This window comes from Bubalus bubalis, chromosome 12, assembly GCF_019923935.1.
Source record: "Bubalus bubalis isolate 160015118507 breed Murrah chromosome 12, NDDB_SH_1, whole genome shotgun sequence".
Lineage (NCBI taxonomy): Eukaryota > Metazoa > Chordata > Mammalia > Artiodactyla > Bovidae > Bubalus > Bubalus bubalis.
The window spans coordinates 28,466,168-28,493,803 of record NC_059168.1 but is presented as its reverse complement, the minus strand read 5'-3'; the positions used below and the strand labels follow the sequence as shown (position 1 = coordinate 28,493,803).

The window sequence follows — 27,636 nt, the reverse complement described above, 5'->3', positions numbered from 1 at the left end:
CGGCCCGGCCTCCCCAGGAGGATCCACTGGATCATAAGACTGGCCGGCCCCGGGGGAGACGGCAACTTTGGGGAGGGCAGCGGAGGGGAGGGGCCAGGCGGCTCACCCCGCCCCGCGCCGGGCCGGGGCCCCCTCCCCGCTGGGCCCCAGAGGAGGGCGGGCCCAGGCGCCTCCCCCGATTGCGGGCAGCCAGCCTCGCGCCCCCGCCCGCCGGCTCCAGAGCCCCGCGCCCCGCCCGCAGCCGCCGCTCTGCCCTGCCGGCTCACCCTAGCTTGGCTCCGCGCGGGGGCTGCGGGGAGGGGGCGTGGAGGAGGAGCCGAAGAGCAGCGTAGCGGGGAGGAAGGTGAGACTGGGGGAGGGGGGCCGAGAGACCCGCGCTCGGGCGGAGCCGAGGGCTCCTCGCGAAAGTACCCGCAGCGCCCAGAAGCGTCCCAAGGCCCCGAAGCTGGGAGAAGACGTGGAGCCCTCTTGGGGGACCACGACGACTTTTATGATGACGCAATAGTCGTGCAAAATTATTCGTATATATTTAAACTCCACCCGGAAGGCAGGATCCATTCTATTAGCCTCTAAATGCACAATAGAACTAGAAATCGGGAAGGAAGAAAGGCCAAGAGAGTTTGAAAAAAAAATTTTTTTTTTCAGGCGCACGGGGGTGACAGGGGAGGGGTGGCGGTAGTCCCTGAGCTGGAAAGTAGGAACTCCTGAATTGAGGCTTGGTTTCCATTCCTTCCCCTCCACCAACCCAACCCATGCTGTCCACATCATTTGCTATGAAACTGGTGACTAAGGGAGTTACAGCATCTTGAACCACTGACGCACTCTCCACCCCCCGCCCCCCTTGCCAGCAAAGGTAGACTGGGCGACTCTGGATGCTGCGGGTGTACCTGTGCTCCCCCTAGAGGCGACATTCTCTGAGGCCCCTTTACGGTCCCAGTATCCCTCGAAGGTGTTAGGTTGGGATCCCTGAGGAGTGTTACACCCCAGAGCTCAAAGACATGGCCAGTGAGCCAGGCGACAACCCCTGCCCTCCCGCCTGGACGAAGCCTAGAAACACCCATCTGTTCACTGGCCCAAAGTGCTGCTTCTAAGTTTAGGCCTTGGAGGACAGGGGAGGCGGGGATGATACACTCCACGTTGACACCACACCCTCCCTCCCCTTGCTGACGCCAGATAAATCGCTTCCTGTCATCAGTTCACAGGATCAGAAAACGCTGTGTTGAGAGGCACCGCAGAGGTCAACCGTACGGTCTCCCTGAGATTTCTCTCCGATTGTAGGTAAACAAATTGAGACGCAGACAGGTGAAGTGGTTATCCCAAAGGTCTCCACCTCTTTCCAGCATTCAGGTTCTGGGAACACACCGTGGGAAATGCTCAGTTGGTTATGTACTCACGCCATGCTTCCGAGGCCTCAACCCTTAACCCTCAAATCCCAAATCTGATTTCCATTGTCCTGAAAGACATCCTGGTTTGTCAGAAGTTCCTTGTGGAGTCCCACTGGATGTCTCACCAGACCCCTCCATCGTGTTTGAGTGTGAGTATTTACATTGCCAGCTGCTTTAGATTATGCAGTCAATCTGAAAGACACTTTATATGTACTGAATGCCCGGTTAAGGAAGGCAGTTCAGTGTCTTGAAGTCAGATCTCAGTTCAAGGCCAATCTCTGCTACTTCCTTCTAGAGGGGAAGAAAGGAGGACTTGCTTCCTTTGCCTGCAGGACCACTTCTTCAGGCAGCATTTGCTGGGACTAGAATTCTGAAAGGAGTCTATTGAGACAGGTTAAGGAGCTACTGCATACTCTCAGCCGAGAGAAGACATTTGGTTTCAACTCTGACAGTAGTCAATCCTAAAGGAAATCAATCCTGAATATTCATTGGAATGACTGATGCTGAAGCTGAAACTCTAATACTTTGGCCCCCTGATGTGAAGAACTGACTCATTGGAAAAGACCCTGATGCTGGGCAAGATTGAAGGCAGGAAGAGAAGGGGACAGCAGAGGATGAGATGATTGGACTCAATGGACATGAGTTTGAGTAGGCTCCAGGAGTCGGTGATGAACAGGGAAGCCTGAAATGCTGCAGTCCATGGGGTTGCAAGGTCAGACATGACTGAGCAACTGAACTGACTGACCGTAGTTGGCAGTGTGACCTTGACCATGCCACGCCTCTTCTCAGGGCCTCAGGTTTCTCATCTATAAATGTGAGCTTGTCCATAGGGTGTGATCAAGACTCACCTTTGACAACTCTAGAGCTCTTCACAATGTACTCTGAAAGATCCTGGTAAAGGCTTTGGGCCAGTTGCTAGAGACACGGGGGAGGCTTTTATGAAGGATAATGAGGTCTGTTCCAGCACTGGGAGGATGGAGGCTTCCTCCATTCAAGACTCCAGCCTCTCAGTTCTTTTGCTGCTTTTCAGAAAGGCAGATATTTACTGGGGATCCAGAGAGTTGGATGATTAGCTCCAAAACCTTGACAGATGGAAGGGTCTCTAGGTTCTGGATCCTTTGGGAGAAGTTCTGGGAATATCAGGACATTCCAAATGGGGAACTGATGTCAGATGAATCATGCAATGGTGACTTCATTGATGATGGTGACCTCATCCCTTTGGCCCATAGAAAAGCCAAAACAGACTGCCAGGAGTACTTCGAGCTCTGGGTTGATTCCACCAGTTGTATATGGAGTAGGAGGCAGAGGGGAGTATTATCCCAGATGCCCAGGTCAGCCCACTGATAGGTTAGCTAGAAGGACCAAACAGATCTCAACAGATAAGTACTATATAATGTGTTCAGTGCTGTAGTAGGGGATGAAGAACAGTCTTTGGGAAGTGCAGGAAGGCTGTTAGTACCTAGCTCTGGATGTGCAGAAGGGTGTCATTGGCCTGGGGTTTAATAGGAGTAAGATAAGATACGAATGCCTGGGAAAGACAGAAAGAAGGAACAGCATGCAACTTCTTGGGATTGCTGAGCCATGTAGGGTGGACAGAATGCAGGATTAGTGGTGTGAAAGAACTGATTTGTGTTTAATTGAGAACTGTGTGGTGCTACCAGGCCATGGGCCTCTGGATGCCGTGTTAAGGGCATGCAGGGCCAACCTGGGCTGGGCACTCTGTGCACTGCACAAAGGCAGAGGGAGCAATAGGATACCCAGAAAGGCCCACGTGATACCTGCAAGGCCATGACCCTGGCCTAAGGCTGTGTACCTGGGAAGAAGGGGCATTTTTTTTTTTATCACAGAGGCAACTTCTGCTTATCAGACCTGTGCCTGTGGGGTGGCATCCACCACAGAGGGACATCTTTTTAATTTGTTATTGTTGTTTATTCACTAAGTCGTGTCAGGCTCTTTGTGACCCTGTGGACTGCAGCACGCCAGGCTTCCCTGTCCTTCACTGTCTCACAGAGTTTGCCTAAACTCATGTCCATTGAGTTAGTGATGCCATCCAACCATCTCATCCTCTGTCATCCCCTTCTCCTCCTGCCTTCAGTGAGTCAGCTCAGGGTCTTTTTCCAATGAGTTATTTCTTTGCATCAGGTGGCCAAAGTATTGGAGCTTCAGCTTCAGCATCAGTCCTTCCAATGAATATTCAGGGTTGATTTCCTTTAGGATCGACTGGTTTGATCTCCTTGCTATCCAGACAAAGGCACTAGCTAGGTAAACAGTGGCTCTGGCAGTAAGGATGTGATGAAGGGAGGAAAGGAGGATTTGCTGTGTGCTGTCCCTGTGTACTGTGCCCAGACACTGTCCTGGGTATTTGCTGCTCATTTCATAGGTCATCCTATTACACCCCCAAAATAACCACACAAGATAAAATTCATAGAGAATACCTACTGGCTTCTCTAGCCAAAACAACACCCTTTGCTTGTGTTACATGTTCTTTCTGTGATCGTGTAGTTTATTTTCTTTTTCTTTTTAAAAACATTTACCTGTTGATTTATTTGGCTGCTCCAGGTCTTAGTTGCAGCATACAGGATCTTTTAGTTGTGGCATGCAATCAAACCCAGGCTCCCTGCATTGGGAACATGGAGCCTTAACCCCTGGACCACCAGGGAGGTTCTGATCATGTGGTTAAATGGTAGAGGCCCTCTTCATACACATCCTGTCCTTGACGTCCGTTGATTAGCCCTGGGCACCTGACACCAGATGGGATGACCAGAACCCTTCTTGAGAAGTTTGAATTTGGGATTCAAAACTGGTACTAACTAACTGGAAGATAAGAGCCTAAAGGCAGTGAGTCATTCCTGCTTCATGTTTCAGACATTTACAAAATAGTCAACTCAAGGAAATGAAGCAACAATGCACAGAGAAACAAAAATGGAGAGAGATGCTCTCCACCCATCCCCCTTAAAAGTGGCAGGGATGACACAGGATATTTGTGAGTTCCTGATTCTGGGTATCCCTGAAACTCTGTTGTATACTAGTGGGCTTCAGTTGGTCACTTACTAAGTCCTCCCTTCCTTTTTGCCTAGACGGTGTAGATTGGTTTTCTGTCACTGGTAAAGGAATCTTGTCTATAATAGTATTATCACTGCAGTCAAGATAGATGATGTGCAGAGAAATTAAGACATTTACTCAAAGTCATGTAGCTGCTAAGTGGCAGAGCTAGCTTTCAAAATAATTGGTCTGAGCTCATACTATTTCCCGTGTTCCAGAGGAAGGAGGCATTAAAAGTTTTCAGTTGGAAATGACAAGTTTAGAGCTATCTTGTGAGATGACCACTCTGGGAGTGGTGTAGAACATGGATTTAGAAGGGACCAGAGTGAAGGCAGAGAAAGTGAGGAGGAGAGAGGTCAAGAAGGTCTGGATCAGGCATGGCTGTGAAAGTGAAGAGGAAGCAGGAAGTTTAGATGACCAAGTTCACAGGGCTTGGTAACACAGAGAAGGGCTGGGGGTACTCTGAGGTGTCTATGTTATGATTCCATTGACATATCCCTTCTCTCCCTTTTAAATCTTCTCTGTTTTATCTTCTTTACTTCTTTAGGTTTCTTCCCAACTTGTCAAAATTTACCAGTCTCCTCTTGGTGATTAAACCTGTGACCAACCGCCTAAGTCGAGCTGAGAGCAGACCTCCAGAAGGTCACTAAGTCTCTAAAATGTATTCGCTTTCTGTCATTTACTCCAGAAATGGACAACTGGATTCCAGTAGATCATTTGGTGTCATGACACTTTGGGTTCCAAGCAATAGGAAAGTCAGCCCAAATGGTTTCAACAGCAAAGGGAATGTATGGACTTCTTTGAAACAACCAGAAGTAGCTCAGGCTTCAAGTATGGCTTGATCAAAACCCTGAATCAATTTTTTTTTCCTGCACTTCTTTCAGTTTTTCTCTTCTCTCTGGGTCAGCGTCCTACTTAGGTTGCTTTCTCTCTTGAAAACAAAATGGTTACCCCAGGTCCAGGCCTTACCACCCATATACCACACTGCCCAGCAGGAGAGAGAGCTCTTCATTCGCTTAATACACAAAATTCTTGGACTTCCTCTCTTCAGATTAGCTGAGTTCATCACGGTGGCCAGCAGAATGTCAGATGCTCATTGCCTTAGGCCTGGGCTACTGGCTGTCCCGGAAACCATTGCTGGGACAGGGGCTTGGAACTATCCTTATTAGGCCGGTCAGGGCCCACCCCAAGACCAGAGTTTTATTCCCCCTCAAACTCTATGTTTCCTGCACAGTGGACAGTAGGCATGGGGGGTAATATATGCCGGGGAGGCAACCAACAATACCTATTACCCCTGGATTGTTGCCAACAGTCAAAGATTCAAGGTCTCCCCAAGCTATACTAGAAATAAAGAAAAATCAGATTTCAAGGGAAGAGGGAGGTGAGAAGGATCCAAGTCAAATCTGTGATTTGTTTTAAATTTCAGTCACTTGATTTGTCACTACATGAATCCAAGCTTGGTGTGAGTCCCTGATTCTTGGCTGATAGTAGTTACTCCTTTCCCCCTTCAAACTTCCTTCTTAGAGTTATTGGCAAGGAGGTAAAATGGTAATCATTCTTCTACCTGGTTCCTTCTGCTCTTTTATTTATTTGGCTACACTTGGTCTTAGTTGCAGCACACTGGATCTTTGATCTTTGTTGCAGCCGTCAGGATCTTTAGTTGGCAGTATGTGGGATCTAGTTCCCTGACCAGGGATTGAACCTGGGCCCCCTGCATTGGAAGCCCAGAGTCTTAGCCACTGGACCACCAAGAAAGGCCCTCCTCTGCTCTTCAATTATGCTTCTTTCCTCCATACTTGCCCAGTGTCTTCAGACTGCAGCCTCTTCACTCCCCAGGGCTCTCCTGCTTCCCAGACTCCATCTGGCCCACCTTTGTAGCATCACACTGTGTGCCATACCTATTCCTCTTTTTCTTCCTACCACTAAAACCTCCCATCTGCATCCTTTTCTCTTAGGGGTCAGATGTAATGTATTACACTATTTTTTAGCTGAGATGTTAATGGCTTAAACACTGCAGCAATTTCTTAAAGGTCAGTGGTTTCTGATGATCAGGATGATTTAAAAAATCCAATACATCGGGCTCACTTGATTTCATTTCTAGTTATGTTTCTAGAACACATCTAGATCTCCTTTTTTCCAGCTCGTTACATACTAGAAACTCAGAAGTAAATCCCAGCCTCTGAGAATTTTAGCTCAAGCACCCTTATAATGTTTTCCCATCTTCATTTCTAACCATCTTTTGCTGCAGCCTAGGTCAGGAGACCAGTCATTATAACAGATGGCATTGCCACTATTGCTGAATCATAGAAAAGGACACTTCTTAGAGGCTGCTGGTACAGAATACTTCTATGATCTGGGAGTGGCCACCTCCTGGAAGGTTCAAAGGAGGCCAGATCATAGATCCATCTTCCAGAAATGAAATTAATGATTTTATTCCAGGCTTCAGTTCTAACAGTGCCAGAAAACCATCCAAAATTTGTTGATGATTATTTTTCCATAGTGGATCCTGTCACTGAGTGTTATATGCGCATTTTGAATTTGGGGAATCTTCCACTTTGTAAGTCTTGGTGGGAAGAAAAAGATTGTGGAAGCTGTTACAGACTCGTGCTTTCCTTGTCGGACGCAAGAGCTGGAGTGACTACAGTTAAATACAGAGCGCACTCTCGCAGCTTTGGTGCTGGGCCCACAACCCGGTGCTGAATACAGGAAGTGGCACATAGGGTGGGTGGTGGTGCTGGTTGTGGTGTAATTGAGTTCCTGGTGCAGAAGTGACCACTGTATACACTGACTGTCTAGAATGTGTTGGCAGCAACAATACCAGAAGTGGTTTTCTCATCAGAGCAGGTCCTGAGGCATATGTTGGGCGTGGTTCCTGTAAAGACAGTCCTGAGCAGCTTCTCTAGCCTGCCACTATCCTGTGAGCCATGCATAATCCTTAGAATTTCCTTTTCTGTTCTGTTAACCACTTCCAGCTTCTGTTCTTCACAACTCCAGCCTCCTGAGAAGACATTGGAGGAATGGATCGCTGTATTCAATGTGCCTCATGCAGTGCGAGCAGAGATTCCAACTTCTACCATACCTAAATCCCTGTTTTCAGATATTGAATGTAGTTCAGGATTGTGATTTCTGAAAGACAGGAATAAACAAGGCAAACTCTATTACCCTTTCTGCTGGAAGTACTTTCTGAATCACAGTGCACAGTTGAACCAAAGTTGACCTTAGTGGTCTTGCTGAGTTGAGGAGTCTTTTCAAGACTCAGTACCAGAGAGGAGGGAGTATTCTCTTGAGTCTGTTGCTTATGCTAAGTTGCTCATTGTTCAGTTGTTAAGTGGTGTCCGACTCTGCAAACACATGAACTGCAGCATGCCAGGCTTCCCTGTCCTTCACTGTCTCCCAGAGTTTGCCCAAACTCTCGTCCATTGAGTCGGTGATACCATCCTACGATTTCGTCCTCTGTTGCTCCCTTCTCCTCCTGTCCTCAATCTTTCCCAGCATCAGGGTCTTTTTCCAACAAGTCAGCTCTTTGCGTCAGATGGCCAAAGTATTGGACCTTCAGCTTCAGCATCAGTCCTTCCAATGAATATTCAGGGTTGGTTTCCTTTAGGATTGACTGGTTTGATCTCCTTGTTGTCCAGAGGACTCTCAAGAGTCTTCTCCAGCACCACAGTTTGAAACTGTCAATTCTTTGGCACTCAGCCTTCTGTATGGTCCAACTCTCACATGACTACTGGAAATAGTATAGCTTTGACTATATGGGCCTTTGTCAGCCGAGTGATATCTCTGCTTTTTAGTACACTATCTAGGTTTGTCATCACTTTCCTTCCAAGGAGCAAGCGTCTTTTAATTTCATGGCTGCAGTCATGTGTCTGCAGTGACTTTGGAGCCCAAGAAAATAAAATCTGTCACTGTTTCCACTCATGTGCAGGCACAGAGTGAAACGCCACAGGGAGTTAAATTCTTATTGAGCTCTATGTTCCAAGTTTGTGGGTGGAACAGGAGGAGGTGTCTCCCTGGGGCAACCACTGCAGCACCTCTTCACATTCCTCTCTCCTCCATCTGAAAAAGAGTTGCAGATCCCTAGGATTGTGACAGTCTATACAGAAGACTCATTCCTCACTATCCATCCATTTATCTATGAGTCCAACAGATAATGCTTAAATGCTATGTACTGGACTCTGTTGTTGTTCAGTTACTAAGTTGTGTCTGATACTTTGCGACCACATGGACTGCAGCACACCAGGCTTTCCTGTCCTTCACTATCTCCTAGAGTTTGGTTAAATTCATGTTCATTGAGTCACTGATGCCATCCACCCGTCTCATCCTCTGTTGCCTCCTTCTCCTCCTGCCCTCAATCTTTCCTAGCATCAGGCTCTTTTCCAGTGAGTCAGCTGTTTGCATCAGCTGGCTTGGAGCTTCAGCTTCACCATCAGCATCAGTCCTTCCAGTGAATATTCAGGATTGATTCCCTGTAGGATTGACTGGTTTGATCTCTGGGCAAAGTGTTAAGATGAGCACAGAGGGGGTCAGAAAGAGCTTTTCCCAACTATGTCATATGGAAGTCCCTGTGCACCGTGAGGGACACAGTTGAGTGGATACACTCTCTTCCTTGCAAGCCAGTAGCTTCCCTGCTTCTGGGCTTGAGCTGTGTCTCTTAGCAGAGGTGAAGCCAGTCAGGACCTATAGCAGCGAGCATTAAGTCAGTACTAGAGGAGCATTCGGAGAAGGCAATGGCAACCCACTCCAGTACTTTTGCCTGGAAAATCCCATGGATGGATGAACCTGGTAGGCTGCAGTCCATGGGGTTGCTAGAGTCGGACACAACTGAGCGACTTCACTTTCCCTTTTCACTTTCATGCATTGGAGAAGGAAATGGCAACCCACTCCAGTGTTCTTGCCTGGAGAATCCCAGGGACGGGGAAGCCTGGTGGGCTGCCGTCTATGGGGTTGCACAGAGTCGGACACGACTGAAGCGACTTAGCAGCAGCAGCAGCAGAGGAGCATTTGGCATCTGAATGCATCCCCTGAACTGGGAACTGGTAGCAAACATTGCTCCTGATGTTCCTGAACAAGCAGAGCATCTGCTCTTTCTAGGCTGTCCCTGACCGTGGCCCACCAGCTGGAGACTTGGCCAGCCAGCTCCCTCAGAAAAGCTTGTGTCCTGGGGCTCCTGGATGACCTCAAGCCCACCCTCCACTTGCCTGGAGGCTTTCTAGGGGTATGACTACTGGCTTGCTCCTACCTCAAGGCAGCTTGAGGTTCTGGGAAGGGCAGGATGATTGGGGTGGTGTTTTGTGAATGAGGACACCTGTGGTTCACCTAGCATTTAACACAGCATTTGGCTTTCACAGAATTCCTCATTAACACCCTCTCTGTAAACAGATGAGGCTTTGTGTCTTTATCTAGAGGGAGTTCAAACAGATTGTGAGCCCTTATCCAGATCACCCAGCCTGTGAGTGACATCAGGATTGAACCCTTTACCTCTGATGCTCCATCCATTGCACTTCTCATGACACCAGTTATGGCCCATGGGGGCATCCAGGGCAGAGAAAGGCCTCTTAGTTCAGGGGCAGCCTGGTTCCTACCCTCTGTTACCATCCTATGATGTCCTGTGACTGCCCAGCCCCTGGGGGCATGCTCAGTAGATATTAGCCATGTAAGTTGCTCATGCTTCCCAGGTGGCTCATAAAGATAAAGACTGCCTGCCAATGCAGGAAGACACAGGAGACGCAGGTTCAACCCCTGAGTCAGAAAGATTCCCTGGAGGAAGAAATGGCAACCCACTCCAGCATTCTTGCCTGAAAAATTCAATGGACAGAGGAGCCTGGCAGGCTACAGTACATGGGCTCACAAAAAGTTGGATATGCCTGAGTGACCATGCTCCTCATACGTCATGTAGCCAGAATCTCAGACCACTTCCACCCACTCCCATCCCCACCTAGAAGAGACGTGTTTTGGGGATGAATACTTCCATAGATCTATTGAGGGAGAATTTCCAGGGTCTGCTTGAGTAACACTGGTTGCCTTCTAAGGAGGTTGGATTCAATTAACTTGAGGTCAGAGTTTTTTGTTGTCGCTTTGTTTTTGAAAGTACTCTTTATTGGGCTGCACCGGATCTTAGTTGCAGTATGTGGGATCTAGTTCCCTGACCAGGAATCAAACCCAAGTCCCCTGCATTGGGAGCACAGAGTTTTAACCACTAGACCATCAGGAAAGTCCAGAGGTCACTGTTGTTCAAATGTTTTGTATATTCAGTTCAGTCGCTCAGTCGTGTCCGACTCTTTGCAACCCCATGAATTGCAGCATGCCAGGCCTCCCTGTCCATCACCAACTCCTGGAGTTCACCCAAACTCATGTGGATCTAGTTGGTGATGCCATCTGCCATCTCATCCTCTGTCGTCCCCTTTTCCTCCTGCCCCCAATCCCTCCTAGCATCAGGGTCTTTTCCAATGAGTCAACTCTTCTCATGAGGTGGCCAAAGTACTGGAGTTTCAGCCTCAGCATCAGTCCTCCCAATGAACACCCAGGACTGGTCTCCTTTGGGATGGACTGGTTGGATCTCCTTGCAGTCCAAGGGACTCTCAAGAGTCTTCTCCAGCACTACAGTTCAAAAGCATCAATTCTTCTGTTTTGTATGTTAAATCACAGTTAACAAATACATTTTCATTGTGCACCAGAATATGTATGTATGTATGCATCATATATATGACAAAAATTTGACAAACAGCACTTAAGCTCACTACCTCTAATGAATTTTGGATTTTCTATTCCTTTTGGTTTTACAGCTCACACTTTGAAAAACCCTATCTAGAAGCTTTGTTTGCTGGCTGGCTGGCTACCTGGCTGGCAGCTGGAGTGCTCAGGACCACAAAGTGATGAGAACTCCGACAACTAAACGACAAAAGCAACCTGGTTTTTAAAATGGGCCTGAATAGACATTTCTCCAAAGAAAATACACAAATGCCCAATAAGCACATGAAAAGATGTTCAGCATCACTAATCATTAGGAAAATGCAAATCAAAACTATAATGAGTACCACCTCACACCCATTAGGAAGGCTTTTATCAAAAACACAGAAAATAACAAATATTGGTGAAGACATGGGGAAATTGAAACCCTTGTTGCATTGCTGGTGGGAATATAAAATGGTGGAGCCACTGTGGAAAATGGCACAGTTTCCTCAAAAAAGTAGAGCATTGCCATGTGATCTAGCAACTCCCTTTCTAGGTAAATACCTATAATAATTGAAGGCAACAACTGGAACAGATATTTGTACACCCACACTCAGAGGAATGTTATTCATAATAGCAAAAAGGTAGAAGCAACCCAAATGCCACTGACGACTGAGCAAAATGTGATAGGTACATACAATGGAATGTTATTCAGCCTTACAAAGGAAGGAAATTCTGACAAGTGCTGCAACATGGATAAACCTTGAATACATTTTGCTAAGTGAAATAAGTCAGTCACAAAGGACAAATGATTCCACTCACAAGAGGTTTCAAGAGTGGTCGACTCTAGAAAAATGAGCATCAAAGAACTGATGCTTTTGAACTGTGATGTTGGAGAAGACTCTTGAGAGTCCCTTGGAGTGCAAGGAGATCAAACCAGTCATTCTTAAAGGAAATCAGTCCTGAATATTCATTGGAACAACTGATGCTGAAGCCGAAACTCCAATACTTTGGCCACCTGATGTGAAGAACTGACTCCTTGGAAAAGATCCTGATGCTGGGCAAGATTGAAGGCAGGAGGAGAAGGGGATGACAGAGGATGAGATGGTTGGATGGCATCACCGACTCGATGGATGTGAGTTTGAGCATGCTCCAGGAGTTGGTGATGGACTGGGAAGCCTGGCGTGCTGCAGTCCACGGGGTTGCTAAGACTCAGACATCCCTAAGCGACTGAACTGAACTGAACTGAGGGTGGTCAAATGCATAGAAACCCAAAGTAGTGCGGTGGTTGCCAGGAAATGCGGGAAGACGGAATGAGGAGTTAGTGTTTGATGGGTACAGAATTCTGGAGATGATTGGTGATGTCTGTCACACAACAATGTGAATGTATTTAATGCCACTGAACATTACTTCGGAGAAGGCAATGGCACCCCACTCCAGTACTTTTGCCTGGAAAATCCCATGGATGGAGGAGCCTGGTAGGCTGCAGTCCATGGGGTCGCTAAGAGTCGGATACGACTGAGCAACTTCACTTTCACTTTTCACTTTCATGCATTGGAGAAGGAAATGGCAACCCACTCCAGTGTTCTTGCCTGGAGAATCCCAGGGACAGGGGAGCCTGGTGGGCTGCTGTCTATGGGGTCGCACAGAGTCGGAGACAACTGAAGCGACTTAGCAGCAGCAGCAGAACATTACTTAGTGGTTAAAATGACAAAAATTTGTCACGTGTATTTTACCACAATAAGACAAAGAAAAAAGATAAAAGGATTTTACTTTTCAAATGGGATTTCCAGCTTCCCTAAAATATGAGAACTTGTGCCCCCAAGTCCCCATTTCCAGAAGACTCAGAAGGCTGAGCCCTTTAGGCAGCGATGAAAGGGAGGGGTTTTGTTTTGGAGGTGGGGGGAGCCACCGCTGCAAACCTTTAGCCATGCAACTTTGTAGCACATTGCTCTCTGGGAGAACTGGACTCCTTTGAAGTAACCTTCCTGCAGATGTGTGAAAAGGAGAAACTAAGTTATAAATTCTTAATGTACATTATTTGGGGAAGAAATGTCTCTGACCCTACCTGATTCTCTACTCTATATTACCTGCCTGCCTCTTGTGGTCATTAGCTTTCTCCAGTCCCAATCACAGCCTGCTTTGCCACTGGGATGGAGTTCTTAGATTAAAACTGTATGTGTCCCCTTAGTTATCAGCAACTGAAGCAGAGATAAAGCTTTGTGGACACTTCTGATTTCCTCTCTGGGGGGACGGGTCTTTTAATTCCTCACCAAATGAACTCTCTGGCTGTTGCTTTCTCTATCCCCAGCTGGCTCTGGAAGGAGCAGTGTGCCTCACACCTGCTTTCCCATATCTTCACACTGAGCTGAGCAGCTCAACCCTGTGGGTGGAGCTTCGGCAGGTGCTGCCAGGGCCAGACCCTGAGTCTTCAAACCTGCCAGCTCTGGTACCACATCTCCTTCCACCTCTGTTCTCATGTTCTTGTCCAAGCATCCATGCAGTCTCGACCTGGCATTTACTTAAAGCCAGACTCTCCAGCTTTCACCACCACCAGGCTAATCTTTCTAAACCCAGGTTTGGCCAAGTTACATCCCTACTCAAAACCTTTAATGGGTCTCCTTAGCCTCATGTCCCAGCCCTCAGTCTGACATTTCAAATCTTACCCAATTGAGCTCCAACTTTCTAGACATCGCTCACTCCCACTGCCACTGGAGGCCTGTCTGCTGCTGCTGATCCAATCTGTTCTCTACGCTCAGACCTCCTACACATTCCCAGCACAGTGCCTCTGCCCACAGCGTTCTCCCTGTTGAAACACTCTCACTTTCTCTTCCTGCTTCTCAAAAGTGTCTGTCCTTCAATCCCCATCCGTGCCTCTCCCTCCGAGGTTGACCCTTTGCCCAGAGGACCACTCCTTCTACTGCAGTCTGCAGTCACAGCCTGTGTCCTCTGCTTGCTCTTATTCCTTCCTATGTAGGGTCCAGGTACCCTTCCACGTTTCTGAGCCAGAGTCCTTCTGGAAACCCTAAGGCATTGCTTCGAGTCAGGTATCCCTAACAACTTGATTGATTCTTATCTATTTGGAAAACCCTCCTTCATGAATATACCAACTTGCTACCTTTTCCAAGTGGTGGTGATGGTTTACTCACTAAGTTATGTCTGACTCTTGAGACCCCGTGGACTGTAGCCCACCAGGCTCCTCTGTCCATGAAGTTCTCCAGGCAAAAATACTGGAATGGGTTGCCATTTCCTTCTCCAGGGGATCTTCCCAACCCAGGGATAGAACCTGGGTCTCTTATGTTGCAAGTGGATTCTTTATCAATTGAACTACCAGGGAAGTGACCTGCATCTAAAGCATTTGTTGTCACTAATGGTGTGTTTCAAACCACCTGCTACATAGCTTAATGGTTGCAGAGCAATTTATTATAAAAGGGCCCGTGGTGAACTTGCGAGGGAGGGATTTAGGCATTGGATCCCTTCATTTGCTTAGCCTTTTTCTTTTTTTTACTATATATTTATTTGGCCATGTCAGGTCTTAGTTGTGGCATGTGGGATCTTTAATTGCAGTGTATGGGATCTAGTTCCCTGATCTGGGATAGAACTCTGGCCCCCTGCATTGGGAGCTTGGCGTCTTAGGCAGTGGACCACCAGCCAAGTCCTCACCTAGCTGTCTTGGAGCTGCTGATTGCTAACAGGCCACCCTGTAGTGTGACTTCTGTTGACCTGTTGGTCCCTCCTATGACATCGTGGGCTTGGGAAGCAGGGCTGGTGTTTGCTTGTTCTCTATCTCTAGTGCCTACATGGTGCCTGGCATGTAGTAGATGTTCAGCAAATATTTGTCCAAAGACAGAAAAGGGGACCCCCCCCTCCTTTCCACATATTAAGTATTTTAAACCCCCCAGAGGAGTCCTTATTTTCTAAATCCCCTCACCCACTTCCTGGGCCCTGCAAGCTGCCCCGTGCACCCTTCCCTTGCTCCCTCTGTCATCTCTAAGTGTCTGGAGGCCCCGGTTTGTGCTGTTTATCCTTAAACCAGGGAGCCCAGACCTGGACACATGACCTCTCAGACTTACAAATCCCAGCTGGAATGAGGAACAGTAGCATCAGGGTCTGGCCAGGGTTCCAGGCTGACAGACACATTTGGCCCCCCAAGCATGCCTGCTTCCCCTCCTCCCTCTCGTGGTGACGAGGATTCTCCAAGGTGCACACAGGCTCCTGTAGGTGAGGACTGGCGAAGAGGGATTTCCAAGCCCACACTTCCTCTAAGAACACCTCTTATGCCTATGAATATAAAATCATCAGCTTTGAAATGTCTTCTTCCCCAAGGTCATAAGGAGGGGTTTCTGGGGGTGCTGGTATTGTCCTTGTGCTTGACCTGGGTGCTGGTTACTGCATGTTTGCCTCATAATAATTCATTAAGCTGTATACTTTTCTGAATGTGTGTTATAATTCACGATAAAAAAAAAAGTACTCCCCCCACCCCAGCCTCAAGCCTTTAATCCAATCAATTCATGTTTAACGAGTCTGCATCCAACCCCTGCTAGAGAAGGAGATTTTTGTCCTCAAGGAATTTCCTGGAGGAAGCAAAGTAACTGGAGCATCAAAAGACTATGAATTATATCTGGAAAATAGGCCATGCTGTCATTTTGAGGAGGAGTCCAGAGGTCAAGGAGGTAGTGGGACTCACACTGGGCCGAAGATGTAGATGTGATTTAGTTAAGTGGAGAGAAGCAGAGGAAGGCTGTTTAGCTGAGGAAACTGTGTGATCACAAGCTACGTGAGTTAGGTAGGGCTGAGCCTGCTGTGTCTGGGGGGCAGTGAAGAGACCTTGGTATTGAATAGTTTATGGGAGTAAGACTGTCTTGAGAGCTTTAGGTGCTGTCCCCTACCAAGTATGGGCAGGACAGATGCCACTTACAGTGCAAGCCTGCCTTGTGGGACGGGAGAGCCCTGTGCCCTCGTGCAAGAGCAGACGTGTATGTTCCATATTTCTTAGCTCCTTTTCATTGTTTTGTTTGAGCCACAGGCTCATGTGAGTTCATAATCCCCATCCCAGACAGACTGGAAGTTACATCAGCCAGATGCATTATACGGGCAGCCGCGTTCCTGCGGAGACACTTGCTCAATCCCTGACTTCTAGCCCTGCCCCACCGTGCAGCTGCTTTCAAGTCCCAGCACCGAGAGACTGATTAGAACTGGGAGTCCCAGAGGAGGTATGAGAACTCAGGGCTGCAGTTTCAGGGACTGTTACAGGCTATGAGATGACTCCACCTCACCCCCAGCCCAAGAGCCCTGAAATTCCAGGACTTCACCTCCCATCACCAAGGATATGGCTGGCCACCTGAGATCATGGGTGAATATGCCGTGAAGCGCTGGGAGGTTCTCAAGCTTCTTGCAGGGTTACTAAGTTTAATACAAGGAAGCAAGACTAGGATGTGTTTCTACTTACTTTTGAGAATGGAAATCAAAGCAGTCTCTGTACATATATAGAGGGACGATGATGAGGCTTAAAGCAGAGGAGAAGAGCTAGCTATAAAGCAGTAGCAGTCTAGTAGTGACGCTGATGATGACGGGAACTACCAAGCACAACGATTAACTGTGTGCTTAGCATTATGCTAAACACCCACTTCTTTCATTTAAGCCTCACAATAATCCTATGATGTGCATGCTATTTTTATTTCCATTATACAGATGAGGAAACTGAGGCTTCAAGGCATGAGCTGATTCCCCAGAGTCATACAAATGTTAAGTGCGGAACTAGGATCTCAATTCCAGCAATCTTACTCCAGATTACTTACATTGTGGAAGCCAGTGATGCCCCCTTTAAGCCTTGTCTGGACTTGGAGAGGATGTCCTCGCTTATGGACCAGAGCATGCCAGCGCCTGTGGCCAGTGTGCCATTCTTAGAGACCATCTGGCACATTTTGTTTGCCCTGGTTTCTCACTAGACAACTTTTGCATTTGGCTTCCCATGTGACTCACATACAGAGAAAGAGGGCCATGACCTGCAAGCTTGACGGCTGTATTTTTCATTAGTTAATTAAGAAACTGGCTGCCTGGGTTCACACACGTATCTGTTTCTGATGGTTTGGTTAAGGTGAGCCCACCCCAGAGTTGAAGCCCACCGTGTACCAACTTAATTAAGATTCTGGGGGTGCAAGCACAGCCCCCAGCCCAGGCCTGTGTGCCAAGGAAATTCCTCTTGGCCTCCTTTTGGCGGGCTTGGCTCGCCTTCCCCAGTGACAGCCTGGCTCTTTCGATTCGAGCTGCCAGGTCAGACTGAGAGGGTCGTCTGCAGAAAGAAGGAAGCAACAGTGCCAGGTTCCAGTAGGTGTTCCAAGTTCCACATTCCGCCTGCAGACTCCCGGCGCCAGAGCAAAGGCTGGCCCTTGGCAGGGGGGCTGGTAAGGATTTGTCTGGTACGTTTTTTTCCTCTATACACTTAACCTGCAACTTCCTGCATTTCCCACTCTCTGTCTTTCATTTACAGTGACTCTCAAAGCTGGTGATCAGCAGGGTTACCCAGAGAGCCTTAAAAAAAAAATTTAATGGACTTGTCTTATTTAGGAACAGAGAATGTTTTGCTCTGTTTACAAAGGCGCAGTTTAAGAAAAATTACATCCTAAAATAATGGAGAATGGATGGGCTAAATTATTTTCCTTTTAACTTCCAATGACAGTTTGCAAAGTTGAACCCAAAGTCTTGGTCTTTGTCACGAACATGGGTATGTTTTTCCAACAAGCTTGGTAAGTGGTACATCTTTCGGGGACAGCATTCTTTTTTTTTTTTTTTCCAATTAAAAAAAACAGGTAACATACAGTCTACCCTCTTAACAAAAAGTCTAAGTGTATAGTACACTACTAGCTATGTACGCATTTTTGTATAGCCAATTTCTAGGACTTTTTCATCTTGCATGATTGAAACTCTATACACATTAAACAGCAACTTCCTAATTCCCCACCATTTAGCCCCTGGAAACCATCATTATACTTTCTGCTTCTATGAATTTGATTCTTAAGATACCTCATTTAAGTGTAATCATGTAGTATTTTTCCTGTGACTGACTTGTTTCACATTGCATAATAATGTCCTCAAGGTTCATCTATGATATAGCATATGACAGAATTTCCTTGTCATATTAAGGCAAAATAATATTTCATTGAATGTATATACAACATTTCCTTTATCCATTCAATCATCAATAGACATTTAAGTTGCTTCTACCTCTTGGGTATTGTGAGTAAAACTCCAGTGAACATGGGAATGCAAATATCTCTTTTGAGATCCTGTTTTCAATTCTTTTGGGTAAATCTCCAGAGGTGAAGTTGCTGGATTATATGGGATTCTTTAATCCATTTTGAGTTGATTTCTGTGTAAGATAAGGGTCCAATTTAATTCTTTTGCCTGAGGATATTTAGTTTTCCTGGTACCATTTGTTCGGAGAAGGGACCGGCGACCCACTCCAGTACTCTTGCCTGGAAACTCCCATGGATGGAGGAGCCTGGTAGGCTATAGTCCATGGGGTCACTAAGAGTCAGAAACGACTGAGCGACTTCCCTTTCACTTTCCACTTTCATGCATTGGAGAAGGAAATGGCAACCCACTCCAGTGTTCTTGCCTGGAGAATCCCAGGGACGGGGGAACCTGGTGGGCTGCTGTCTATGGGGTCGCACAGAGTCAGACACGACTGACATGACTCAGCAGCAGCAGTACCATTTGTTAAAGAGATTGTCCTTTCCCCATTGTGTAGTCATGGCACCCTTGTTGAAGATCATTTTATTGTGTTTGTGTGGGTTTATTTCTAGGATCTGTATCCTGTTATATTGGTCTCTCTACCAGTGCTATACTGTTTCGATTTCTATAGGTTTGTAATATATTTTGAAGTTAGGAGTGTGACGCCTCCAGCTTTGTTCTCTTTCAAGACTGTTTTTGCTGTGAATGATTCCTTGTGGTTTCATATTAATTTTAGGGTTGTTTTTTCTATTCTTAAAAAAATGCCATTGGGCATTTGATAGAGATTGTATTGAATTTGTAGATCGATTTGAGTAGTATGAACAGTATTAAGTCTTCTAGTGAACATAGGTTATCTTTCCATTTATTTGTGTCATTAAATTCTTCCAACAGTAATTTGTAGTTTTAAGTGTTCAAGTATTTAGCTTCCTTGGTTAAATTTAGTCACAGTATTTTGTTCTTTTTGATGATATTATAATTGGAATTGTTTTCTTAATTTTCTTTTTAGATTATTCATTTTAATATTATAGAAACAATTGATTTTTGTATGTTGATTTTGTATGTTTCCAATTTTGATGTCTTTCTCTTGTCTAATTGCTGTGACTAGGACTTCTAATTCTATGTTGAATAAAAGTGGCAAGAGTGGGCATCCTTGCCTTATTCCTGATGTTAGAAAAATAGCTTTCATTTTTTCACTGTTGAGTATGAATGATGTTGTGTGCTAAGTCGATTCAGTCGTGTCCAACTCTTTGCAACTCCATGTACCATAGCCCTCCAGGCTTCTATGTCCATGGGTTTCTCCAGGCAAGAATATTGGAGTGGGTTGCCATTTCCTTCTCCAGGGGATTTTCCCGACCCAGGGATTGAACTCATGTCCCTTATGTCTCCTGCATTACAGGCAGGTTCTTTACCTCTAGCGCCACCTGGGAAGCCAGGTGAATGATGTTAGCTGTGCACTTTTCATATATGACCTGCATTATATTGAGGTAATTTCATTCTATTCCTACTTTGTTGGTTGTTTTTTTTATCATGAAAGGGTGTCTAACTTTCTCAAATGCCTTTTCTGCATCTGAAATGATCATGTGGTTTTATCTTTCATTCTATTAATGTGGTATATTGCACTGATTGATTTTTGCATGTTGAATGATCATTTGTATGATCATTGATTTTTATATGTTGAACCATCCTTGCATTCTAGGGATAAATCCCTCTTGGTCATGGTGTATAATTCTTCTAACATGCTCTTGAATTTAGTTTGCTAATATTTTGTTGAGGATTTTTACATCTGTGTTCATCAAGGATATTGGGCTGCAGTTTTCTTTAGTGTCTTTGGCTTTGTTATCAGGTTAATTATTGTTCAGTTGCTCAGTCATGTCCAACACTTTGTGACCCCATGGACTGCAGCACACCAGGCTTCTCTGTCCTTCACCATCTCCCCAAGCTTGCTCAAACTCATGTTCCTTGAGTCAATGATGCCATCCAACCATCTCATCCTCTGTCATCCCCTTCTCCTCCTGCCTTCAATCTTTCCCACCTTCACGGTATTTTTCAGTGAGTTAGTTCTTCTCATCAGGTGGCCAAAATATTGGAGCTTCAGCTTCAATATCAGTCCTTCCAATGAATGTTCATGGTTGATTTCCTTTAGGATTGACTGGTTTGATCTCCTTGCAGTCCAAGGGACTCTCAAGAGTCTTCTCCAACACCACAGTTCAAAAGCATCAATTCTTTGGTGCTCAGCTTTCTTTATGGTCCAGCTCTCACATCCATACATGACTACTGGAAAAACCATAGCTTTGACTATATGGACCTTTGTTGGCAAAGTGCTTTTTAATATGCTGTCTAGGTTTGTCATAGCTTTTCTTCCAAGGAGCAAGCATCTTTTAATTTCATGGTTGCAGTCACTGTCTGCAGTGATTTTGGAGCCCAAGAAAAAATGCTGACCTCTTAAAGTGAATTTGGAGGTGCTCCCTCCTCTTCCATTTTTTGGAAGAGTTTGCAAGGAGTTGACATTGATTTTTTAATTTTTTTTTTTTTTTTGGTAGGGTTCTCCTTTGAAGTTACCTGGTCCTGGGATTTTTTCACTGGGAGGTTTTGATTACTGATTCAATCTCCTTACTTGTTATAGCTATGTTCAGATTTTCTATTTATATTTAGTCTTGGTAGGTTGTATGTATCTCGGAATTTATCATTTCTTTTAGGTTTTCCAATTTGTTGGCATATGGTTGTTCATAGTAATCTCTTGTAATCCTTTTTATTTCTGTGGCACCGTTAGTAATGTCTCCTCTTTCATTTTTGATTTTATTTGAGTCTTCTCTTTTTTTCTTAGTCTAACTAAAGGTTGTCAGTTTTATCATTTCAAAAGCTCTTAGTTTTATTGACCCCCCCCCCCATTTTTCTATTTCATTTATTTTTGTCCTAGTTTTTATTATTTCCTTCTGCTAATTTTGGGCTTAGTTTTTGTTTTCCTAGTTCCTTAAAGGTATAAAATTAGGCTGCTTATTTGAAATTTTTCTTCTTTTTTAAAAAAATATGTATTTTATTTTTGGCTGTGCTGGGTCTTTGTTGCTGTGAGCAGGCTTCTCTGCTTGCCGTGTGCGGGCTTCTCATTGTGTCGGCTTCTCTGGCTGTGGAGCACAGGCTCTAGAGAGTGCAGCCTTCAGTGGTTTTGGTGCGCCGGCTTAAGTCATCATGAGGCATGTGGAATCTCCGTGAACCAGGGATTAAACCTGTGTCTCCTGCATTGACAGGCAGTTTCTTACCCATTGGACCGCTAGGGCAGTCCTTTCTTCTTTTTAATTGTAGGCTTTTAACACTATAAACTTCTTTCTCAGCACTGCTTTTGCTACATCCCAAGTTTTGGTATGTTGTATTTCATTTTTGTTTGTCTCAAGGTATTTTCTAATTTCCCTTTTGATGTCTTCTTTGAGCTATTGGTTGTTCAAGATCATTTTAATTTCCACATACTTGTGAAATTTCCATTTTCCCTTCTGCTACTGATTTCTAGTTTCATTCCATTGTGGTCAGAAAAGAGGCTTGGTATGATTTCAGTCTTTTTCAGTTTGTTAAGACTTGGTTTGTGACCTAACATGTAATCTATGCTGGAGAATGTTAAAATTGTGCTTGAGAAAAATGTGTATTTTGCTGCTGTTCGTGGAATATTTTGCTATGTCTGTTAGGTCTGTTTGATCTATATCATTGTTAAAGGCCTCTGTTTCCTTATTGATCTTCTCTCTGGATATTTTATTCATTATTGAAAATGGGATATTGAATTCTCTTACTATTATTGTGTTCCTGTCTATTACTCTTCAGTCCTGTCGATGTTTACTTCATAGCAGTCTGATGTTGGGTACATATCTATTTATAGTTATTATATCTTCTTGTTGAATTGACCTTTATTATTATAAAATGTCTTTCTTTTACTCTTAGGACAGTTTTTTACATGAAGTATATAAATTATACTTAAGTACGGCCATTCCTGCTCTCTTTTGGTTACCCTTTGCACAGACTATCTTTCTCTGTCTTTTCACTTGAAAGTAAAAGAATATGTGTTTCACAGTCTATGTGTGTTCTTAAAGTGAGTCTCTTGGAGACAGCGTAGGATTGGATCTTGTTTTGTTTTTAATTTCATTTAGCCACTCTATAGCTTTTGATTATGGAGTTTAATCTATTTACATTTTAAATAATTACTTGTAAAAGAAAGATGTGCTATTGCCAGTTTGTTCATTGTTTTCTGTCTGTCTTCCAGCATTTTTGGTCCCTCTCTTGCTGTCCCCATGTTTCACTGATTTGTTTTAGAGACATGATTTGGTTGGTTTTTCAGTTTTGCTTGTGAATCTGGATGTCCATTGCCTTCCTCAGATTTGGGGAGTTTGGAGTCATTATTTCTTCAAATAAGCTTTCTGCTCCTTTCTTTCTTTCTCCTCACCTTCTGGGACTACCATAGTGCATATATTAATCCATTTGATGGTGTTCCATATGTCCCTAGACTTTCTTCACTTAAAAAAAAAAATTTGCTTCTTCAACAATAATGGATACTTTCAAATGGCCTATCTTTGAGTTTGCTGATTATTTCTTCTCCGTAATCAAGTCTGTTGTTGAACACCTCTAGTGAATTTTTCAATTCAGCTATTATATTCTTTAGCTTCAAATTTTCTGTTAGGTTCTTTTTAATATTTTCTGCCTCTTTATTGCTAGTCTTATTTTTTCATATGTCATTTTTAAAATTTCATATATCATTTGCCTGGGCTCATTAAGCATCCCAGAGAGTCTTTTTTTTTTCTTTTCCATTATGGTTTATTACAGAATATTGAATATAGTTACCTATGCTATACGATAGGACCTTGCTGTTTATCCATGCTATATATAATAGTTTGCATCTGCTAGTCCCAAACTCCCAGTCCAGCCCTCCCCTGCATCCCATCCACCTTAGCAGCCACAAGTTTGTTCTCTGTGTCTGTGAGTTTGTTTCTTTTTTGTAGATAAGTTCATTTGTGTCATATTTTAGATTCCACAATAAGTTATATATATATATATATTTGTCTTTCTCTTTCTGACTTACTTTGCTTAGCATGATAATCTCTAAGTCCATCCATATAGCTGCAGATGGCATTATTTCATTCTTTTTTATGACTAATATTCCATTGTATATATGTGTGTGTGAATATATATATATACCACATCTTTTTTCCATGCATCTGTTCGTGGACATTTAGATTGTCTCCATGTCTTGGCTTTCGTGAATAAAGCTGAAATGAACTTAGAGGTGCAGGTATCTTTTCACATTATAGTTTTGTCTGGATGTGTGCCCAGGAGTGGGATTGCTGGATCATCTGGCAACTCTAGTTTTTGGAAGAACCTCCATACTGTTCTCCATAGTGACTGCACCAATTTACAGTCCCACCAACAGTGTAGGAGGGCCCAGAGAGACTTACAGATATGCATTCCCACGCAGACCCTACTGGCAGAGATTCTAATTCAGTATTCTGGAGTGGGGCCTGGAAAGCTGTATTCCTGAAAGGTCCACAGGTGATTCATACGTACATCTAGGTTTGGAAACCACTTCCAGTTAAAGGATTACCATCAACCTCTCCCACCTCCAGTTCTCTCCAGGATGCCACTATCTGTCCACGAGTGTTGTGTCTCTTCGTATCATTTGAGGCACTAAAGACCTTTCTTTTTCTAGGCAACCTTCCTGGATTGAATCCTGTTTAATCACAAGTTTCTTATGACTCCCTCAGCCCTCTCCAACCTGAAATGTGCCTACACTTTCCATTTTTGTATTAATTTGACCTTTCCATTCTCTCCACTTGTTATCTGTGATTGAGCCATTGCTGGCTAGAAATCTTTTGTCTTCATTTCTCATATTATTTGATGACAAAAAGGTGATGAGTGTAGTAAAAATGGAACTCTGGGAACCCAAGTTTGAGTCTGATTCTACTAGGGTATGACCTTGGACAAGTTGCTTTCCCTCTCTGGGCTTCAGTTTCCTCATCTGTGACATGAGTCGTGAATAAATGGTCTCTGTGATTCTTCCCTTTGGACCCTAACTCTATCCTTCCTCCCCTCATACACTCCACAGCTCAGAAAGTGGAGCTCCAGAAACACACCTGAAATTCTGCCCTAAGTCAGAGGAACCAGAGGTCCACCAGTTCTTCCTCTACCTCCCTTTCCAGGAGCAGCCATGGCCCTGAGTGATGTCGATGTGCAAAAGCAGATTAAGCACATGATGGCTTTCATTGAGCAGGAAGCCAATGAGAAGGCAGAAGAAATAGATGCCAAGGCTGAGGAAGAGTTCAACATTGAGAAAGGACGCCTTGTGCAAACCCAGCGACTGAAGATTATGGAGTATTATGAGAAGAAAGAGAAGCAGATAGAGCAGCAGAAGAAAATCCAGATGTCTACCTTGAGGAATCAGGCAAGGCTGAAAGTCCTGAGAGCCCGAAACGACCTCATCTCAGAGTTGCTGAATGATGCAAAGCTGAGACTCAGCCGGATTGTGACAGACCCAGAATTTTACCAGGGGCTGCTGGATAAACTAGTGCTCCAGGCTCTGCTCCGACTGCTGGAGCCTGTGGTGACTGTACGCTGCAGGCCACAGGACCACTTCCTGGTGGAGGCTGCAGTGCAAAGAGCCATCCCCCAGTACACCGCAGTCTCCCACAGGTGTGTGGAAGTTCAAGTTGACAAAGAGGTGCAACTGGCTACAGACACAACTGGAGGTGTGGAGGTCTACAGTAGCGATCAGAGAATAATGGTTTCTAATACTCTGGAGAGTCGACTGGATCTCTTATCCCAGCAAAAGATGCCAGAAATATGAAAGGCCTTGTTTGGAGCCAATGCCAACAGGAAGTTTTTTGTATAAGCCTTTGGAAAGTGAAGCTCCTGTTAAACTTCTAAGCTGTAAAAACATAACTTATTAGGGCAAAGCAAACTGGTAATATCTCCTCCTCTGTTTTGCCCTGGGATTAGTCTATCTTTATGAAATACTCTCTGACTAGCTAAAGGCATTATACTTTGGAATAAAGCCTGACTTAATGCTTATAAATCTAATTCCATTTTATCTATACATTCTAGAGCTCCTGGTCAATTCTACAGTTTGGGCTGAAAGAAATAGAGACATCTGCTCGTTAGCTCATCTTTCAGCTGAGATGTGAATGGTAATCTTGATGTATGCGTCTGGGTGTCCTAAATTTCTTTAATATGCATTTGAAGTGTGTTTTTCTTTTTTTTGTTTCAGCTTCTTGTTCTTATTTTACTTAACAAGGTTTAGACATCTTTTTCAAGGAGGGCCTGGCAACCCACTCCAATATTCCTGACTGGAGAATCCCATGGACAGAGGAGCTTTGTAGGCTACCGTCCATAAGGTCGCAGAGAGGGGGACACAACTGAAGCGACTTAGCATGCACGCCCGCACAGAACTCTTTTTCTTGTGTAGAGGGTCAACTTCATGGGCGTATGATGAGTGCAGTCGCACAGAGCTCCATGCTCAGAATTGCCCAGCAGTTGGGGTCTACGACAGAGGATGCGATGGTTAGATGGCATCACTGACTCGATAGACATGAGTCTGAGTGAGCTCCAGGAGTTGGTGATGGACAGGGAATCCTGGTGTGCTGCAGTCCATGGTGTCGCAAAGGGTCAGAGACGACTGAGTGACTGAACTGAACTGAACTGAGGTCTAATGCTCAGTAGCTAACCGTCTTGAAGTTCTTACTTTTATCTTTGAATGTGTGCTTTATAAGTGAAGTCCAGTAGGACTTCAGTGCATGTGCCAGGGGCTTGGGCCCTGGCTCACGTGTGCAAGTACTAACTCTTGAAGTCTACTCATCTCTCTGGGATGGGTTCTTGACCATCCACTTCTCAGCTCCCTGGTACTCCAAGATCCTGCCTTCCTCTCCCTCAACAAGTGAACACTAGTGCCCTCTGCCCCTGGTTAGGGCCCAGTGTATGCAGGGAAGGTCTGTATCCTTCATAGAAGCTTAGGACTGGACATAATGGTGGCCATCTCTGCCCCAGGTTGGCAGCTGCATGGCACATCCAGCAGGGAACTTGGTGAGCATGGGTTTCTTACCCACCAGATACTGAGCACATCTCAGTATGGAGGTCATGACCCTGGGATTCACCTGCCTACTGTGAATTGGATCAGCTAGCTTATTGGAATGGGAGATGCGTGGCTTGACTTCCCTGACACTTGGCAGAACACACAGATTTGAGGACTGGTGGGAAGGAGGGCATAACATTTGTTAGGGTTGATCTCTGGGTCAGGAAGATCCCCTGCAGAAGGGCATGGCAACCCGCTCCAGTATTCTTGCCTGGACCACCTCCATGGACAGAGGAGCCTGGAGGGATCCATGGGGTCGCAAAAACTCAGACACGACTGAGCAACTAAGCATGCGTGCACTACATGTTGTAGTTTCAGAAACAAATTTGCTTTTCTTAGAGTCAGTTCCTCTTTTCTGAGAAGGAGTCCATTTGGCCCAGCTCAGATCAGATGTCCATCTCCAGTCCAGTTGGTGTCTAGGGTCAGTTCTATGAGAAAAGGATGTCTTTGTTAGCTGGACAGACTCCTTAAAAGATGTCATCTTTGTGGGCCCTTTTGAATTGCAAACTCAGTCATTCATTGAAAATTTTCTGAATGCCAGGAATGAGCTAGGCCCTGTGCTGGCTGCTCGGCTGCAAAGAAGACCATCTGGCCCTGTTCTTTCACTAGTTACGGACCCATTCACAGACGAGAACTTGGTGATGAAACAATGCAGAAGTGCTGTATACAGCATGCTGTAGAAATACAGTAGTAGGTAGAAGGAAAGGGCCACAGAAGGCTCTGGGGTGCTGGCAGTTGAACTGGGGAAAAACTTCAGGTAAAGGTGGGAGTCAGGGGTGGGGAGAGCATTTGGAAAGTCCCTGAGATGTGTAAAAGCAAGTTGTGTTTGAGGACCTGTGTGTAGTTCAGTGTGATGGAGTGTGGGAGTGAGAGGAAGTGACATGGATGAGGCTGAAAAGATGGACAGAGCCTGATTACATGGTGCAGTGTGCCCTGCTCAGGAATTAGATGAATTTGGGTAGGGGAGGCAGGGTGTAGGTGATGAGGGGTCATTGAAGGACTTAATTTTAAATATTTGACCAAGCTGCTTGGCATGCGGGGTCTTAGTTCCCTCACCAGGCATCGAACCCATGCCCCCTGCATTGGATGGGTCTTAACCACTGGTCCGCCAGGGAAATCCCAGAGAGCTGGACTTTCAAAAGATTCTTCTAGCACCACATTATGTGGAGGACAGCATTGGAGAAAGGGAGAGACTGCAGGCAGGGGCCCTGT

The 27,636-nt window shown here is 45.2% G+C and overlaps 1 protein-coding gene across 9 annotated transcripts; it reads left to right on the top strand.

The window, feature by feature from the left end:
- The first annotated feature begins 204 nt into the window (after positions 1-204).
- Positions 205-25,365, top strand: ATP6V1E2 (ATPase H+ transporting V1 subunit E2). 9 transcript variants are annotated; one of them, XM_044925880.1, is made up of 3 exons: positions 205-343; positions 1,341-1,534; positions 24,406-25,365. In XM_044925880.1, the coding sequence occupies exon 3, from the start codon at positions 24,508-24,510 to the stop codon at positions 25,141-25,143; it is 636 nt and encodes a 211-aa protein (XP_044781815.1). In that variant the 5' UTR covers positions 205-343; positions 1,341-1,534; positions 24,406-24,507; the 3' UTR covers positions 25,144-25,365. The 9 variants fall into 9 exon arrangements, 7 of the variants coding, with proteins under 7 accessions (XP_044781815.1, XP_025116743.2, XP_025116749.1 ...); XM_044925881.1 differs by having other exon boundaries at positions 237-343; positions 1,196-1,534; positions 24,500-25,365; XM_044925879.1 differs by having other exon boundaries at positions 237-343; positions 1,196-1,534.
- Positions 25,366-27,636: the final 2,271 nt, after the last annotated feature.

What these genes read in the sequence shown, in the direction of transcription:
- ATP6V1E2 (XM_044925880.1), top strand. Translation starts at nt 24,508, where the DNA reads ATGGCCCTGAGTGATGTCGATGTGCAAAAGCAGATTAAGCACATGATG.